General features: G+C 33.7%; 2 protein-coding genes across 2 annotated transcripts in view; both read left to right on the forward strand.

Annotated features, from left to right (window-relative positions):
* The window catches only part of LOC133203892 (uncharacterized), a 94215-nt gene extending 85866 nt beyond the window's left edge, over positions 1–8349 (forward strand). The window contains exon 6 of the mRNA XM_061339689.1: positions 7902–8349. Within this exon, the coding sequence (XP_061195673.1) occupies positions 7902–8135 (234 nt within the window). The 3' untranslated portion in view covers positions 8136–8349. The remainder of the gene's footprint in view (positions 1–7901) is intronic.
* A 5905-nt stretch (positions 8350–14254) lies between these two features.
* On the forward strand, positions 14255–17572 carry LOC133204008 (uncharacterized). The gene is made up of 2 exons (XM_061339795.1): positions 14255–14326; positions 14437–17572. Exon 2 carries the CDS (start codon positions 14491–14493, stop codon positions 16819–16821), a length of 2331 nt encoding a protein of 776 aa, XP_061195779.1. The 5' UTR covers positions 14255–14326; positions 14437–14490; the 3' UTR covers positions 16822–17572.
* The last annotated feature ends 949 nt before the right edge of the window (positions 17573–18521 follow it).

The raw sequence follows: 18521 nt of genomic DNA on the forward strand, positions 1-18521 counted from the left end.
GTAGGACAATTCATCACTGTTCATTGGACAGCTTGGAATAATTTCTTTGCAAAGTTATCTCTTATCAGAGGGACATTTCACCTTAAAAATCTTCTCAAGAACATCAAATCCTTGATTAGTCATATATTGAAGCATCCTCCATTAGTGTAGATCTAAGTTTGTACAGATCATGACCCTCAGGAGATACGGTGGTTTCACAAAAGGGGATCAAAGTTTTACAAAGAAATACATAGGAAATAAATCTTCTCGAGAACAGCAAACCCATTATTGGTCATATTTAAATAGAAACATCCTGTGGTAGTTTAGAATCAAGTCTGTTAAAATTATGGCCTCAGGCTTGGCTGGGGCTACAATGTACAACGAAATTTTTACATAAGAAAACATAGGAAAATTATTTAAAAATTTTCTTCTCAAGAACAGCAAAGCCATGATTGATCTTTATGCAAGCATCATTAGATAGTGTAGAATAAAGTTTGTTCAAATCATAACCCCTTGGTAGGATTGGGCCACAACAGGGGATCAAAATAATACAAAGAAATAGAAACTCATTGCGAACAATGAGAGGTCTTCCGTCCAATTTTGAAAATAAAAATGTAAATTCAAGCTGAAAAAGTGAAAAAAAATTCAGACACACTGGAGATTTAACCCTGGTCGTCAGCGTGAAAATCAAACGTGCTAACCATTACGCCATTTCAACTCCCGCTTCAAAGTGAAAATGACAAATATCAAGAGTTTGGATTTATCAATTCGAAATTATATTATATATTTAGTATTTTGAAAAGAGGCTCTCTTAACCTTACAAATATTACAGAAAAATATTATAGTTGAAAAAAAGATTTGTTAAATTTGCTTCCGGAAGCGACCGGAACTAACAACGACGCATGAAAAGGTCCCTTTGCCAATCTAGAAATCATGTTCTATCATCTCTAACTAAAAAACCCACTCAACATCATTTATAAAGTTGAAAATGTAAATTTAAGCAAACAAATTTGGGATTAAACCCAGATCGCCCTCGTGAAAATTCAATATGGAAGCCACTATACAAGCGCAATTTTACCAGCCATCATCGATGTTTACTTTGTACATTGTATCATTGCCTGAAGTAACGAGCGTCAGGGAGGTTAAAAGTTTTTTTTTATATAGTGCGGAATAATAGAATGAGAGCTAGCTTAGGCCAAATTTTGTGCAAGCAGATTCAAATCGGAATTCGTTACTTGAGTTTAAACAATAACAAATAATCTTTTACTGATGATACTGTTTACTTCCTTTATTCTTTGTGTATTCAACTTTTTATTCCATGCCATTCCATTTACCTGTATTTCATACAAACGGGTCTTTGTAATCTTTTTCTGCACTTCTGCATCAGACCATTTTTCTACTATGAAAGAAGAGTCAGGATACATTACGTCACGAGTAAATCTTCGCGCCTTTTCTTTGAAATGTATGTTCTATTGAATGGTCTCCATTCTCATATATATTATAATTGTATGTACCGTACAAATTACTCATTTTATTGCATTTGGAGATCAGAGTATTTATGTTTTCGAAGACAGATTATCCATTTCATAATCTGAAAGATCCAACAATTCCTTCATATTTCATTGATCCTTATGGTAGTTTCGTTCAACAAAACGCTCGGATGTCTCCGTAAACTAAAACCTGCCAATCGACAATCCTTGACTGACTCCAGTATGCTCCATACAAACCTCGGATGTGATTGGAGAAAAATGCATCAAATCGATTACATTTCTCCGCCGGAAAACTGCCTTGTAACTTATTTCATATTTTACTCTGCATAAAGTTCAAACATTTTTTTTTTCTCTTGTCTAATTCTTCCTTGGATATTGGTTTTGATCACAACATCATGTAAGTAGTCTTTGAAAGCAAAACATAGTGTTGGGCATGCTTCAAAGTAACTCAGACTTTAAAGGTATAACATCTGGAGGAATTTCAAATAAGATCACGTGACTGTATCAGCAACATGGTAGAACACCATTGACGTCTGAGGTAAGTGTGCGAGGAACGAGCCATCCGAGGAACTCCGAGTGCCAACCTACTCGTCGGAGTTTGCAAAGACAGCAGCCATTGGGACCCGCTTCAAATTTTAAAATGCGAATATCTAGAGTTTAGATTTATCAATTTGAAAACAAATTATATATTAAGCATTTTCAGAAGTGCCTCTATTAACACTACTACTATCGAAGAAAAATATTGAAATCAAAATAGTTTTAAAAAATCAACTTTTTAAATTTGCATCTGGTAACGACCGGAAGTAATGATGACGAACAAAAAGTCATGTCCCGGCTAGTACTTATAACGATCTATAATCCCTGAAAGTTTCACATTGATATCTTTTACCGTTCTTGAGATTATCCGTGGACAAAATGTCTTTTTAAATTCAGAAAATGGTCCGTAAATTGGCACTGAAAAGGAATTTCCAAAAATTCTCTCGGATAAAATAACTTCAGATTACAACACATCGTTTCTGCAAATTTCATTAAAATCTATCCAGTAGTCTTTGAGAAATCGCGTGCACAAAATTAGATGGTCAGAAAAATAATAATAAGAAGAAGAAACAGTAGAATTACTTATAAGGTCTTCCGTGAAGACGGAAGACCTTAAATATACATGTTAGAGATGTATTGATAAAAATTTTCTTCTCAAAAACAGCAAAACCATGATTATTAGTAAATTAATTCAGAAGTATCCTCAGGTGGAGTAGATACAAGTTTGTTTGAATCAAGTCCCTGGGGTATGGCAAGTCTTCAATAGAAGATTAAATGTTAGGACCGCTTTTATATTTAAACTTTCCAGACAAACGGATATCTGCTTTTTTCTAGCCAAAGTAGGCCCTTAGATCTCTTGTAAAATTTTTTTTCTTAATAAATTATCAAAACTTAATAGTCAATATAAAGGCCATTCAGAAATTACACAGACCTGTTGCACAGAAAAATATCTGAAAACAAAAAACAAAAAGTCACTGGTATTAAATTAAATCTTTACTTTAGTAGACAAAATTCCATTTTTAATGTAAGTTGATAATGCTTTCATTGGACCTATCATAAATTCAAGGCTCAGTTAAAGGATGTAAAGTCACAGTATCATAAAAAGATGTGCTTTCAATATATTCCCCTAGATTTATGTTTAATACACCATGTTGATTTCAGATTTTTATTTGCCCATCTTATGACAGGTTGTATTATGTTATTGCGTTCATGTCCGTCCATCTGTCTGTCTGTCTGTCTTACTGTTAGCTTTTTCGTGTCCATCTAATAACTCATGGCGTTCATCTCCATTCATCTGTCTAGCTGTCCGTTTGTCTGTCTGTTAGCTTTTTGTGTCCAGCTAATAACTTTAATACTATTAGGCCTAGAATTATCAAACTTTGTCAGCTGCTACATCCTGGTAGAACGTGTGCCACACACAAAAAGTAGGTCGCTCTGTCCTTTAGATGCTGTGGCCAAATATGTCTGGCTCATAACTAGAAAACTATTAGACCTAGAATCGTCAAAATCAAAAAGGTCACTGAGACCTTTAAGTGAAATTTAAAAAAAACTGTGTCTTTTTACCTTTTGAATTAGTCCAGTCATTCTACGATAAATGAACCAATTCAGAGTAAAAAACATGAAAAAAAAATAATTGTTTCAAATAGCAAAATGAACATCATAATTCTCTAAAGGACATATCAGTGAACTTGAAAACAAAGAATTGTCCACAAATCTGGTATCGTTAACTTTTTACGACAATTTCAAGATACAATTGATTTTAATGTAATGTTACGGAAGTTAATGCTTGATCAAGCATTATTTTTTTTGAATAAAGCTAAATTTGACCAATTTTTTGTTTCTGATGTTCAGTAAAGAACGCTAAAGTATGATTCAAGAAGTCTCGCATGAATCCGAATTTAAATTAAATTTTCGGGAAAAATATCGTTACGGAAGTTAATCGTTACGGAAGTTAATTCCCAGCAATAAAAGTTAAAATTCTCTTTAATAGTTAAAATCAAAGTTTGTTTTAGGATATTAAACAAAAGTATAAAGCATTTCGCTCCCAAAATAATAAAAAATTTCAAACATTTAATACAAAAACTTTCCTGAATTACCGTTACGGAAGTTAAATTTTTAAGAGAGACAACTGTTTTTGTCTATTTCATTTTGTTTTGTCGAAAATGTAATCGTCTAAAATAGCTGACTCACAACTAGAATCGATGATATAAGGTTCCGTGGTCACTTTCAGATAAGTTTCAGTTCTTTTTGAAATCAGCAATCTATGCGTGAAATTTAAAATAAAATCGTTACGGAAGTTAATCGATTTTTAGCGACATGCTTATGAATTCGCATGAATGGAGATCTATGCATTTCTTTGCGAGAAGTGGTTTAATTTCTTTTTATATAGGATAAAAGACAGTTTTTAATATTCATTGCAATCTATTCGGAACGATTTTACGGCTGAAAATTTCATCTTGAAATTTATAAACAAATGAAGCGACATTAAGATTTGCAGTAGAATACGTTTTTCAACATTACATTATGTTCATATCAAAACTTTAACTGCATATATATCGGTGAATATTTACGAAACCATGTGTGTATGTGAAGTCTTAGAGTTGAAATCGACCTTTAAATATATAGTTAAGATATTACAACGGTAAATTTGTAAGCAACATGAAAAATTCTTAATTGGTCATGTTTTTGTAGAATGACTGTTACACATTCCCAAAAAATGTAGGAGTATTGCAATATTCTTTATTAAAAATTGTTAAAACAAGAAAATACACATTTTTTTCATGATATACTTTACAACAATTTGTAACAAATGTAATGTTATAGAGAAATTCCATTTCTCCCATGGGTGTAATTATCAAGCACTGGTCAAGAAGAATTTTGATAGAAGAAAAATGCATGTCAAATTAGAGATAAATTAATGAGTTTAGTGGGAGGAGATAACTTGTAGAGCATCTCTGATCAAGCTGGTGTAACCTATATATCTTGAGAATTAGGCAAAGGAATCAATCTCTTAATTGCTTGTGTTGGATTAAATAGTTCTTCTTGACTAGCTTAACTTTCAAAATAAATTTGGTGTAACATCCTTACAACCTTAACATCCTTAATTTTTATATCTTTACAACAAATTGCAGAGTGTCATGTCTCACTAAGATGACAATTTTATAGACTAAGAATAAACATAATTTGTTTTGATGTTTTATTAGGTTGCAGCATTGTTAATCAATCATAAAATATGCAATAAACATTGAAGCTAAGGATAGGCATTTATTAAGCTCTAACACAATCAGCTGAGAAATATATGGTGTACAGGTAACTCTTGATGGCTCGAACTTCGATCTCTCAAAGTTCTTGATTGCTCGAAGTGAGTCTCCGGTAACTAATTCTCCCCCTATATAACTAAGCAAATTTACTTTTAATTTTCGAACTCTTGATCTCTTGAAACTCTTGATCCCTCGAAGTCAAAATGCAGTCCCGCTGTGCATATATATTAGAATATATTTACATTTCCAAATATTTTACCTTAAGATTTTTTGCAAATTAGAATACAGTTCATTTTCTCATGAACTACCATGGATGAGCATGAATATCTCCATTGTTACGTCATAATACCGTACTTGACGTCAAAACTATAGTGCAAACTGTTTTGCTTTAAAAATGACAGTTGAATGGCGTAATTAGTGGTAACTCATCAGAAATGAATGTAAATATAAGAAATGAACTTAATTTTTGAAAATTCATGAGGTACATGAACTACAACGCTTCACGCCGGCATATTTATCATGAAGCGCTAACGCGCTTCATGAAATATACCGGCGTGAAGCGTCGTAGTTCATGTCCTCATGAATCTTCAAAAATTAAATTCATTTCTTAATTACCCTCGATACCTCGAAGTGGCTATATGTGTATACAAGGTTATATAATTAGCACCTCTACCTGGACATTTAAATGGCGCCAGGCAGAAGACGTGGAATGGGGTGTTTATTCAGATGACACATGCTGCAAGGTGATAATTGACTTATAATTAAACATATTTTGCCTATATGTTATTAAAATAATTATCATCGACTGTCTTACGATAATTTAGAGACGCTGTGTCAGTAAAAGTAGTAATTAAATCAAAGACGAAACACTAAATAAATTTGATTTTTATTTCGAGTCAGTGTCAAAGTTAAACAAAATATGAAAAAGCAGAAACAGTCTCAATGTCAATAAGACGACTATTATTGGACAAATACTTACAGAACTGTGTTCAATGATCATGTTTGAAAAAGTAAATGCTATGTACGACGCTGTAAAATGTCATTTTCATGTAACGAATGCGTAGTATGATGTCCGTATTACAAAGAATAAATAAATATACATGAAATGACGATATACATTTTTTGCTTTACTCAGTTTAATGAAATATTCACTTAAATTAGGAAAAAATATCCTTGCTTTATAAAAACCATGTGTAAAAGGTTAGCACTGCATGAAAATCATTACATCCGGTAAGACTAATTTTAAAACCTGTCAACAAACCCATAAAATTCCGGACTCTTGAAAACTCGAACTCTTGATCTCTTGAAGTTTTTCCTCAGTCCCGCGGACTTGGAGGTATCGAGTGTTACCTGTATTTTTTGTTAAAATTGATACCTACATCACATAGGATGTATGTAGATCAAACATTACTGTAACAAGGAATGGAAAAATCATTGAAATATTTCTACCAAGGTTTACATGATTTTCTTGCACTCTAAACTGTTTATGATAATTAAACAATATTTGACTCGCCTATCATGCTGTGGCAGGGTACTTTATCAAAGATTTTTCCCACTTACAAGTTGTCCCAGTTTTTTGTCAGAATCTGTAGTCAATTTCAGATTAATATTCTATTGTATGTACCTTTGCTTCAAAGTATATTTCGGGTTTTGACATCTATATTTGATCTTTTATTAACACGCAATTCAAACAAAAACAAGATCATTAAAATCTGTAGGCAGTGTTATATGCATGTGGTAACCTTAGATCTTCTTTTCCTGCATGAGATTTCCTCTTCAAGAAAAAAATTACCAAATTTTCTAGGATTCGCCTTTAAGTTGACCATAGAGTAAAGGTTCAAAATTTTTCTCCCAAAAATCTGACTTAGGTGAGTTTAAATGTTATCAAAACCCAGATATGATGAGTTTTAATATATAATTCTTTTCCCAATACAGGTTTTCCTTAAAATTTAGCCAATTTTCCAAGTTCACAACCTTTTTAATTTGTTAGGGTAACCAGGTTACACTTGCAGGTAGGAGACAAGTATTGCTTATGCAATACTTTCACAATGCTTGTTTCTTAAATAACTGTATTTAAATAAAGTGCCTGACAAAAACATGTTCCAGTACAACACTAAACTGACATTTTTCTAGCAAAGTTTTTCTTTATTGCAGTTAAATGTTAGATTGAATTCATTTAGCAAATAAATTTTCAATCAAAATTATAATTCAAAAGAAATGAATCTAGATTTGCCAAAATGTGTAATCATTTGGTAAATTTATAATAATGAATAAGTAAAGATACCATTAAATAGATCTGACTGTGCATTTTTGTGAGCACAGATCATACTTCAGAGATAAAACATGTTTGTCTTTCCAATACAAGCCAACAGGAAAATCAATACTCATGGGCTGTTTTTTATATACTGTATACAGTGAAATCCCCCCCCCCCTTTATTTTCACCCCATTTGCCCTACTCACATGTGGGCGAATTTAAAACGGGGCAGATTCAAAGAACACGGTATAATTTCTTAAATAAAATTGTGACTGGGCAAATTTAAAATGGGGCAAAATTGATTGCAATGATGAAATGACGAAAATAACCCTGTATACAGTAGTTTCATATAGAGCTTTTTATTTTTTTTTTTTTTTCAGGTTAGAGTTACTTTTCTTGAAGTTAAAGAACCAAGTTTGGAGAAAATTCGAAATAGACCTGGAAATAGACCTGGATCTGTAGAACTGAATGAGGGTGAACACCCCATTTTTTACTACAGTAAGCGCTTTAACTTTTTACAGCAGGATGATAGGAAGACTCTGTTCAAGGCTCTTCTGCTTATGAAAATAATGCAGGATAGATTTGAGGCTGGTAGAGATGCTGCCAGAAGTTAATTGTTCATGAATGCAGAGTAGTTCAAAGGATTTACTTGTGATTTCAGTCAACTGAAGCATCATGAGAGCTTGTCTGAATTTCTATTCAGTGTAACTTTTTTATGAAGAATGCATAAAAAGCTGTATTTTATGCCTGAGTATTTCTGTGTTTATGTACAACATTAAGACTGTTTAAGCCCTATTTTGAGGTTAATATAAATCAGATGTACATGAATGGTACATTTATTAATTGGGCCCAATTGCACTGCTGCAAAGTTTGTAAATAAATAAATAAATATATATATATATATATATATATATATATATATATATATATATATATATATATATATATATATATATATATATATATATATATATATTAGTATATAAACTTGCGAGAATGTTTTAAACCGTGACCATTAATGGTACAAAAATCTAATTTCATGGACGTATTCAGACTGGAAAATGAGCTAGGGCAATTTTCTTGAGTGCGAACACATCAGGCGCATGACTCTTGTAGATTTTCTAGGGACAATGAATGATAACCGTCACTGGAATAAAAATTGAATCAATCAAATAACTTTATATGTCCCACTCCATCCTTTTTTAAACTCCTCTGTGTAACAAATTATGTTCTACATGTCCTAAGTTTTTACACGTATGCGTCCTAATAATACTACATTGTAATTTATTTAGTATTGCATGCATTCTCAGTTTTTCCTGGTTTAAAAGATGTTAAAAGTGAAGTTTAGGGCTTTATCATTTCCTCAACATGTTTTTTATTTTCAACAGCCATAAAAAAGCATTGCCTTTCATCTCAAAAATAAATTTTGTTCTGTATTGTACAAATACACCAGTGTCTGAAAAATGAAAAAAAAGTGATTTTACTTGACGTATACATTACTGTTTGAAGTTAACAGAAGGATTTTTTTATTTGATTTCGGGTGGTAAATAACTAGAAAACTTCTCATGACTTTGACCAAGGTCATTTCTTCAAAAGTCATAGATTACATGTAATAATGAATTTTGAGATACTCAAATTGGCACAAAATGAAAGTACATGTGCTTAGATTAAGAACAGAGAATGTGCTTTAGTCGAAAAACAATGGTTGAAGAAGGCCAAGGTATGGGGAGAAGGTTGATTTATAACTTTGATGATGGTACAAGGAATGCACTTTTTTATGTGTTTATTTTTTGTGGTGTATGTGAGTTTCTTATTGTTCGTTTTGTTTTTCTTTTTTTTTTTATTTTAATTCCGTTTCTTTCCTGTTTATCTTACTTTGAGACAAGGTCAATGGGAGCTTATGCTGCATTTGCAGCCAATTTTTTCAACATGGATGACTGCGTTGGAGTTTATGGAGCAGATGAAAGTTTTGGGAGAAGGTTTCAATCACAAGTAAGAATATGCACTACCTGGAACCAAACTTGCATGGATGATGCATCTAGAGTTTGCTATGGATACTGGATCAGACCTTCATTTTCCAGGTGAATGAACGTGTTAAGTATTTGGAGCAGGTCTTATTCCGAAGTAATTGTAAACCCTAGGGTGAAAACCTTAAAGGTTAAAAGTTTTGGAGCAGATCCTACCTAGGATAATGAATATAGGAATGCACACTACCAGTTTGCTTCAGATGCTTGATCTGACCTACATTTTCCGAATGAGTGAATAGATTAAAGTTTTTGTAGTATGTCCTTTCCAAAGTAACTATATGCCCTACCTAGACCAAACTTTCATGGATGAACATTATCAGACTTGCTTCTGATGCTGGATCTGACCTACATTTACCAGATGATTAAACGGGTTAGACGTTCAGGGAAAATCTTTCCAAAAATCCTTCAATCCATACGGTGATTAAACTTGCATGGATGATGTACATTTGTCTTGTAAGGATGCACATTACCAAATAAGCTTTGGATGCTTGATCTGGCCTCTGTTTTCCTTCTGAGTGACTACGTTTGAGTTACTTAAACATAACTATGTCAGATAACTAAAGGTCTTCGTCAGACAAACTAGCATATAAGGATTCACACTACCAGACCTGATTTGGATGTTGGATTTGACCTTTGAATGATGATTGACTGGTTTTTGCAATAGGTACATACCCAAATTACTGTTATTCCTATCCAGACCAAACTTGTATGGAATGTTGTATCTAGGTATGCAAATTATTTTGTTGATGTTTGATATTTATCATTGTATGTTTTGTTTCAATTAATATTTTCGTTAAAATATAGAACCCAAAAGAACATAAGAAAATATAAGGACTTGGTGTTTGATATGTTTTATTAAGTTAAAGTTTCATTACGTTCATGTGATAGATAGATATCTATAACGTTGCGAGAGAGAAAGGGGCAAAGTGTGTCATATTAGTTCATTTTTTTTATTCTTCATTATATGTTCCTTCTCAAATAAAATTGAAAGTGATGTAATGTTAATCTTATGTGGTGATGGTGGACTTTATAATATGAATATTTCATAAACATTTTAGTAATTTGTTGTACAATTATAAGTAACAGTAGAATAAATTACGAGTTAATTAAACCAAATTTAAATATATTTGGACTTGTTTATTTGTTTGGCATTCTTTTGTGTTTGTGGTGTCGTTTGTTTTCTTTTTTCTTTTTTGTCTGTTTTGTTGGTGTGTGTGTTGTTTTTGTTTTTTGTTTCTTTGGGGTTTTTTTTTTTTTGGTTTGTTTGTTTGTTTGTTTGTTTTTTTTTTTTTTTTTTTTTTTTGGTTATTGTTGTTTCGATTTTTTCGGTCATTACTGTTTCATTTCCTTTTCAATTCACCAGGGGAGAGTTCTATAGCTTATACATCTATATTTTATGCAATTAATCCGGCGTTGGCATCCTCGTTAAAGTTTTAGGAGCAGGTCTCATCCGCAAGTGACTATAAGCCCTACCTGGACCAAATTGCAAGGATCATGCATTATGAGATATATAAACTACCAGATTTGCTCTGGATACAAGATATGACCTACATTTCCTGGATGATATACCGTTCACGGTAGCTCAGTCGGTAGAGCGCTCGCTCCGTGATCGGGAGGTCGTGAGTTCGAATCTCGGCCGCGACAGACCTAAGTCGATAAAATAGGTAGCAACTGTTCCTTCGCCATGCGCTCGGCACTTTGAAGTGAAAGTTGCGGGTCCTTCGGATGAGACCTTAAAAACCGAGGCCCCGTGTCACGGCAGGCGTTGGCACGATAAAGATCCCTCACTGCTCAATGGCCCTGAGTGCCGAGTAAAGGTCAAAATTTGAAACCCTTCACCGGTATATGGTGACGTCTCTATATGAGTGAAAAATTCTCGAATGGGACGTAAAAACAATATACAATCCTGGATGATAGACCAGGTTAAAGTTTTTTAAGCAGGTTAAAAATTTTTGAGCAAATCAAAGTTTCAGGAGCATACATTTCAATGTAGCAAGCCTTATGGAGACAAAACTTGCATCGATGATGCATTTAGGGATACACAGAAGGGATTGCCAGAATGGCTTCGGATTGCTTGATCTGACCTACATTTTCCAAATGAGTGATCAGGTTAAAGGTTTTGGAGCAGGTCCATTCCAAAGTAACTGTAAACCCTACCTGTATAAACATTGCATGGATGATCCATCTAGGAATGACCACTTTCAGACTGGCTTCTTAGGCTGGACCTAACCTACATGTTTTTGATGAGTGACCAGGTAAAAGGTTTTGGAGCAGGTTCACACCTATGTATCCATAAGGCCTGTAGAGACTATACTTGCATTAATGATGTATAATATCAGATTGGCTTCGGATACTAGATCTTGCCTATATTTTCCGGATGAGAGAACATGTTATAATGTTTGGAGGAGCTTTATTCGAAAGTAACTGTAAGACCTACTTGGATAAACTTGCATGTATACGATGCATCTAAGAATGCACACTTTTAGATTGGCTTTCAGATACTGCATCTGACCTACATTTTCTGGATGAGTGTCCACGTTAAAGTATCTATAAACCTTGGTGACCAAATCTGAATGGATGAAGCATCTAAGGATGCATACTACCAAACTGAATGTTGAATTGGAAATATATTTTCGGTTGAGTGAACAGGTGAAAAGATTTGGAACAAGTTAATTTTCAAATAACTGTAAGCCTAATCTAGACCAAAGTTGCATGGATGATGCATCTAGGGATGCACAATACCCGGTTTGTTGGATAAAATTGACTTAAATTTTCCAGATCGATAAGTAAAAAGATTAAATCTCTACTTGCACCAAACTTGCATGGATGATAGGCAGGTCTTGTTTCAGGTTACATTTCTTGATGAATGAACAGGTCAAGCTTTATATGGACCAGAATTTCCTCAGTCTGTTCTTCATCACATGTGTACAATGTGAAGTTATAAATATATATGCAAAAACAGCGAGGTTTAATATACACGTACAACTTGTAGATAGTGATACAGGTATACTATATATATCTTTTTCAATCGTATTTATTTTTTTTTAAGTCGGGGGTACAGTTAGTTTGTCTAATAGTATATTGTAAGTACATTATTATATGGAGACATTCTAATTGTTTTAAATATTCATTAATTTATTTTTTATTAATATGTTCGACGGTCACCATACCATTTGTGTAAAAAAAATTCTTGATTCAAAAAAGTTGTGTGTGTGTGTGTGTAGGCTTTTGTAATTATAATGAATAATGGTTCAGTAGCGAATTTGATCGCAAAAATATCGCGAATATTAGTGCTTCACGTAAAGCCTGCAACACAGTAACATTTCAAATGATGGAGAACCCTGTGTAAGCCCTATGGTGATGAAACTTGCGTGGATGATGAGCTAGGGATGCACAAGACAGACATTCTTGGAGCCTTGATCTGACCTGCATTTTCTAGGTGAATGAACAGTTTATATATTTTAGGTCTGTTATATTCCCTAGTAACAGAAGAATATTGTTTAATCCCGTAAGATCTAAAATAATGTACACAAACATTTACAATTCCATGAAAGATTTTTTATTAATTCATTCCAAAGCATGTAGTTATGATATAAATACTAATATATCGAGTATTAATTGTGTAATCTTTTTTCTTATAGTATAGTTACTGTAATTCCTATCAAGACCAAACTTGTATGTTTTAATTCAGGGTTGTATTCTTAGTAAAGAGTGTGTTCAGATCGAGTTATCTGACTTTGATAATGAATGCACGTGTGGCTCCTTATTTATTTAGCATTACATTACATGATAATTTATTCCCGAATTGCACTTGGTGTTTCTCAATGATAAAGGACACACAGAACACCGAATGACACACTAGAGAAGAAGATAGCGAGTTTCTTGAAATTAGGATGATTAAATTAAACTCCTCGTTCTCAAAAATAAAAAAAGAATAGTATTTTGTAAAGCATATATTAAAGATTCCTTGCTATAATAATCTAAGGCAAATTTAGAGGTGAAAGAACTCTGATCTAACTAAAAATTAATTTTAATGTTTCATAATCCGTGTGAAAATAAAGCAAAATTGATCTTAAATACCGTCGGAAACGTATATACCTCCTTTGTCGTTACTGTTCCTAAAATACTCGTAAATTAAAGGACAAGATGAAAACAATACGATTTTTCTGATTTATAGCAATCACATGCCACTTTTTGATACAGAAAATCATAAATTTGACGTGGTTAAGGTCACCTTCCAGCAGACACTTATTTGTCAATGCGCATTTTGACATAAGTGACAAGCTATTTGTATAACAGAAGGGAATACTACAGTATCACACGATGGTCATGTTTACTTTTCTCATGTTTACACAAATTTCTTCTCTGCTTTTAAACGTTAAAGAAGTAAATGCTGACTTTTTTCTTGACTAAAGTATTTCGAACTGAAGTAAGTAAATTTTAATAAAAAGCTAAACTAAAATATTACATGAATATATAGAAAAAAAATTATCCCAACCCGTGTAATAAATAAACGAATTGTAAAAAGAAAAATCGGAAAATAACAATAACAACGATGTTTCTGCAGCTCTTCATAAATATCAAAAGTCGGTATGTACACTAAATTTCATAGGTAATTCTGTGCAGAGCACGTGCCCTACGTCATCCTGTGACGTGTACATTTATATCGCTTAGTCAGGCATCTAGCTCTGATTTTCAGAACATTCACATAAGATGATAGGACATTGAATGTCAACGTGCACTTTATCCACCATGACAATTCTGTATTCATAACAAATGTAAGTATTATTAAAGATTTTGAATTATCCTTTTTCGGAAAAGAAATAATCCGGAAAATCTAACCACCAAAATCATATTCAAATAATATTTTTTTCCAACTTTCATTTAGCTGCTCATAAATAAAACTAAGGTACTGTGACAGATTGCCAGCAAAGTTCCAAAAATGGAAAATGCCAAAAAACAGTGTGAACATGAATATGATACGCCAGTGTGTGTGCAGTGTATCTTGTCCAGCAATTGGAGAGATTCCCAGCTAGAACTTTTGTCGGATATATGTGACTCACTTGGTGGCTCCAAAAAGGAGAAAATACGTGCAGATTTGTTAGATTTAGAGGAAAACATCGGGCCTGAGTATGATTCAAATCTAGGTGAAGTTGAAGCTTTGCTTTCCAAAGTCATCAAACAGCACAAAGATAGGAAGAATGTTATCTTAGATTTAGGGGATGAATTACATAAGGTTGTTGACCTTGTCGTCAACAAATATCTGTCCGAAGCAGGAAAGATGGAAAAGGAAGATGTAGATTTTGTACAATCAATAAAATCGAAATTCAAGTTGTCAACGTCAGAAATAAAAGCAGCAATAAAGGAGTGTCGTGAATTTCTAGCTACAGATAACAATAAAAAATTGGCGAAATATAAATCGAAGAATAATAAATTCAAGAATATGCCCACAAGATATGAGCTGTCTGTCAGTAGGTTCCATCCACACCACCTCACTGAAGAAAGATTGTGTCAAATAGTTGGATCTCTACAATCGTCTGTCAGGAAGGAAATAAAGGCTCTGGAAAACAAGGCTTCTGATGCGGAACTCAGCTTAATTTCCAGCACAGACGTCCATAGCCCTGCTGAAACAATGCCGAAAGTCAGTAACGAAAGAAGCGAGCAAAAGAAATCAAAGGCTGATAGGCTAACAGAGCTTAATGACTTAATGGATTCCATTTCGCAGGCCACAAAAGACATGGCTCCCATGGACACGAGCCCAAAGGTAACAAAAAAGCTTTCTATTCCTAAAGAATTCAGCTCAAAAATCCCAACCAGTCAAAAGGGACAAAAGGACATTCGCTCAAAAACTGCAACGGAGGTAGAGTGCCCTTTGGAATCCAAAATGAAACCGACTTTGAACTTGAATGGTCACATCGAATCCAAGTCAGAGCCTTCAGATCGGCCAAGCAGTCCTGTGGTCTCTAGCTTACCAACAGCCACAGATCATAACGGCCACATGAAAGAGGAATCAGACCACAAAACCAAATCAGAGATAACCGTTTCTATTGAAAAGAGTCTGGAGATAGATGTTCCTACTGCATCGACTTTGAAACCATCTAAAGCTCCCAATTGTGAGACTGATCCAAAAGTAAAAAAGGAACAAGGGAGTCCTGGAGAATCCCCAAAAGTTACAACAGAAATTAATGTCCCTTTGAATTTCCACTCAAAAGCGACAGCAGAACTCGCCAAAGAAAGTCCTGTGAATTTTAACTTGACAGAAAAGCTAAACGATTTGACAAGTACGAGCCAAAGTGCCAAAAAAGAGGTCAAAACGTCAGTAGAATCAAGCTCAGAAGTAAGATCAGATCTCGTGAGTTTTGCAGAATCTACATCAAATGCTACCAAAATTACTAGTACCCTGTCGGAAATAGAATCAAAACCAAGGGGTGTGCGTAGCGACTCTCTTGACGCAAGTGGAATATTTGCTAATGTACCCAAAGTGATAGATATCTATGAAACAGGATATACTTACACCTATAAAATCGCTTGTGCCAGGAGTACAAATCAAATTTTCATCTGTGGCAATAACAAAGTCATAAAACAGATGACCTCTGGGGGTAAATTCGTAGAGAAAGCTACCATTGAATCTGGAAATCAACCCTTTGACCTGACACTCACAAGAGATGCCCAGCTTATCTTCAGTGATCATAATGGAAAATGCATCAACTTGGTAAAGAATAATGGCAGAATAGAGAGCTTGATCAAATTGCAAAAATGGTTTCCAATGGCCATTTGCAGCACATCCGTTGATGACCTGCTAGTTACAATGGAATCGCAGGATCTTGCCACCTGCAAGGTAGTACGCTACAGTGGATCAACGGTCAAACAAGAAATTCAGTACGATGTCAGGGGCGAGAAGCTGTACTGCCGAGCTGACTTCATCGATGAAAACAAAAACCTTGATGTTGTCGTATCTGACTTAGGAGCACGACGTATCGTTGTGGTTGACAAGTACGGCATTTTTAAGTTCAATTACACTGGAAACCTCCAGCCAGAGAGGTACAAGAGCTTTGGCTGCTCGGGCGTTACCACAGACAGCAAAAGCAATATCATTGTTGCAGACGAATATAACGATGTGTTGCATGTTATTGACCAGAATGGACAATTTCTCATGTATATAGACAATTGTAAATTACAGCGACCAGGAGATCTCTGTGCAGATAGTGAGGACATGCTATACGTTACAGAACCTGTCACCAACAAAGTGAAGAAAATCAAACTTTATAAATAAATGTGTGCAGTGCAACATATGCTTTGGCCAGAACATTGTTAAGTTAGAATTAACATTATTTAAGAAAGTTCATGACGTACATAGAAGTGAATGCCTTTGTATTAGAGGAGAAAGAGCTGACAAGCGACAATTACGAATAAAGTAGAATGTTAATGAATTTAAAAAAGAAAGTTAGACCACAAACGCTGCAAGATGTGAACTCGATGACACTTGTTGCTTGTCAAGCAAGGTATAAATTAATAGCAAAACCAGGAAATTTGACAATGTCATCTACAATGCCGCGACAAAAACACATTTCCATAATTTTTTTAACAGTCGCACAGTTTCATTTACTATAACCAGATTTATTGGAAAGATAATTCTGATGCTTTCTTTTATTGATCATGTCTTGAAAATATCCAAGAATAAGATTTGTCAAAGAGAAGCCATCAACATCTGTGATACCGTACATAATGAAAGTCCATGTCTTTGCAAAATAATAAGCATTGGCAATTTTAAGAGGATTAATGTACATGTTTATAACGTTTTTAGTTTGTTACATAAGTGCATCATTCAAATATTTCTAAACGTCAATTACCAAATTTAATTTACTTGTAATATTAATGAAAAAAGTTAAATTTCTGAAATGATAATTGTCATATGTAAGATTTTCATACTGTTTATGAATGGGAAGCACTTTGACAATGTTTCAAACAGCATGGCACATATTTCAAATGTTTTGTTTCTTGTAGCCAGGAAAAGGAAATTAATAAAATACATCAAATCTACATTTTTTTAATCATTTTTTGTAGAAATAATATGTACATCAACACGAACATGGTATTAACTTGGATACCGATTTTTTTTCTATGAGAGGTCCATAAAAGTTTAATAGAAAAGCAATAGTGATTTGTATTAATGCTTATCATAATCATTAATGATTTATCTAAACCTAGTCGGAAGGACAAGAATTCTTAAAGCAGTATCCAATTTCGATAATTGAATTTGCTCCAATAAGCACTTGCACAGTTAATATGGTGAAGTCCATTTTACGATGTGTATGAAACGGTGCTACATGAAAGGTGCAACAATATATTAGAGAAGTGGTGTAAATCAGATGTGGATACTTAAAAATTCCAAGGAACTTTTGGAAAATTTGAAATCACAAGATTTTCCCAAAATCAACAGCTTAAAAACTTTCAACTTTATAAACAACCATTCCCCACGATAAATTAAAGTCCAGGCTTTTTGATATCATTGACAGCTGCTTTTTCAATAAAAATGGAACTCGTAAATTTACTTACCTTGTCATTGGTCATTTGCAAAATTATTTTGTTAAAAAACATTCTGATTGTACACACAAGTACTCTGAAGTTAACCTTAAAAAGATGCTTGAGTTTCTGATTGACAATATCTATGTGGTTTTTGGAGACCAGGTCTTCCAACAATCTATTGGAATTTCCATGGGTACCAGTTGCCCCCGTTATCAGCAGACCTTTTTTTGTATTCATAAGAAGCAGAATTTGTCCAAAATCTTGTACGTGAAAAGAAGAAAACACTTGCTGTGGCCTTCAACTCGACAGTTAGATATATCGACGACGTATTGTCAATTAACAATGGTTATTTCCGTTCTTATGTCGATACGATATATCCCGGTGAGCTTGAGATGAAAGATACCACAGAGTCTGACACATCTGTTTCATATTTGGATATTTTACTTG

This window comes from Saccostrea echinata, unplaced genomic scaffold (genome assembly GCF_033153115.1).
Source record: "Saccostrea echinata isolate AGI-Se365-2 ecotype Australia unplaced genomic scaffold, CSIRO_AGI_Sech_v1 ptg000052l, whole genome shotgun sequence".
Lineage (NCBI taxonomy): Eukaryota > Metazoa > Mollusca > Bivalvia > Ostreida > Ostreidae > Saccostrea > Saccostrea echinata.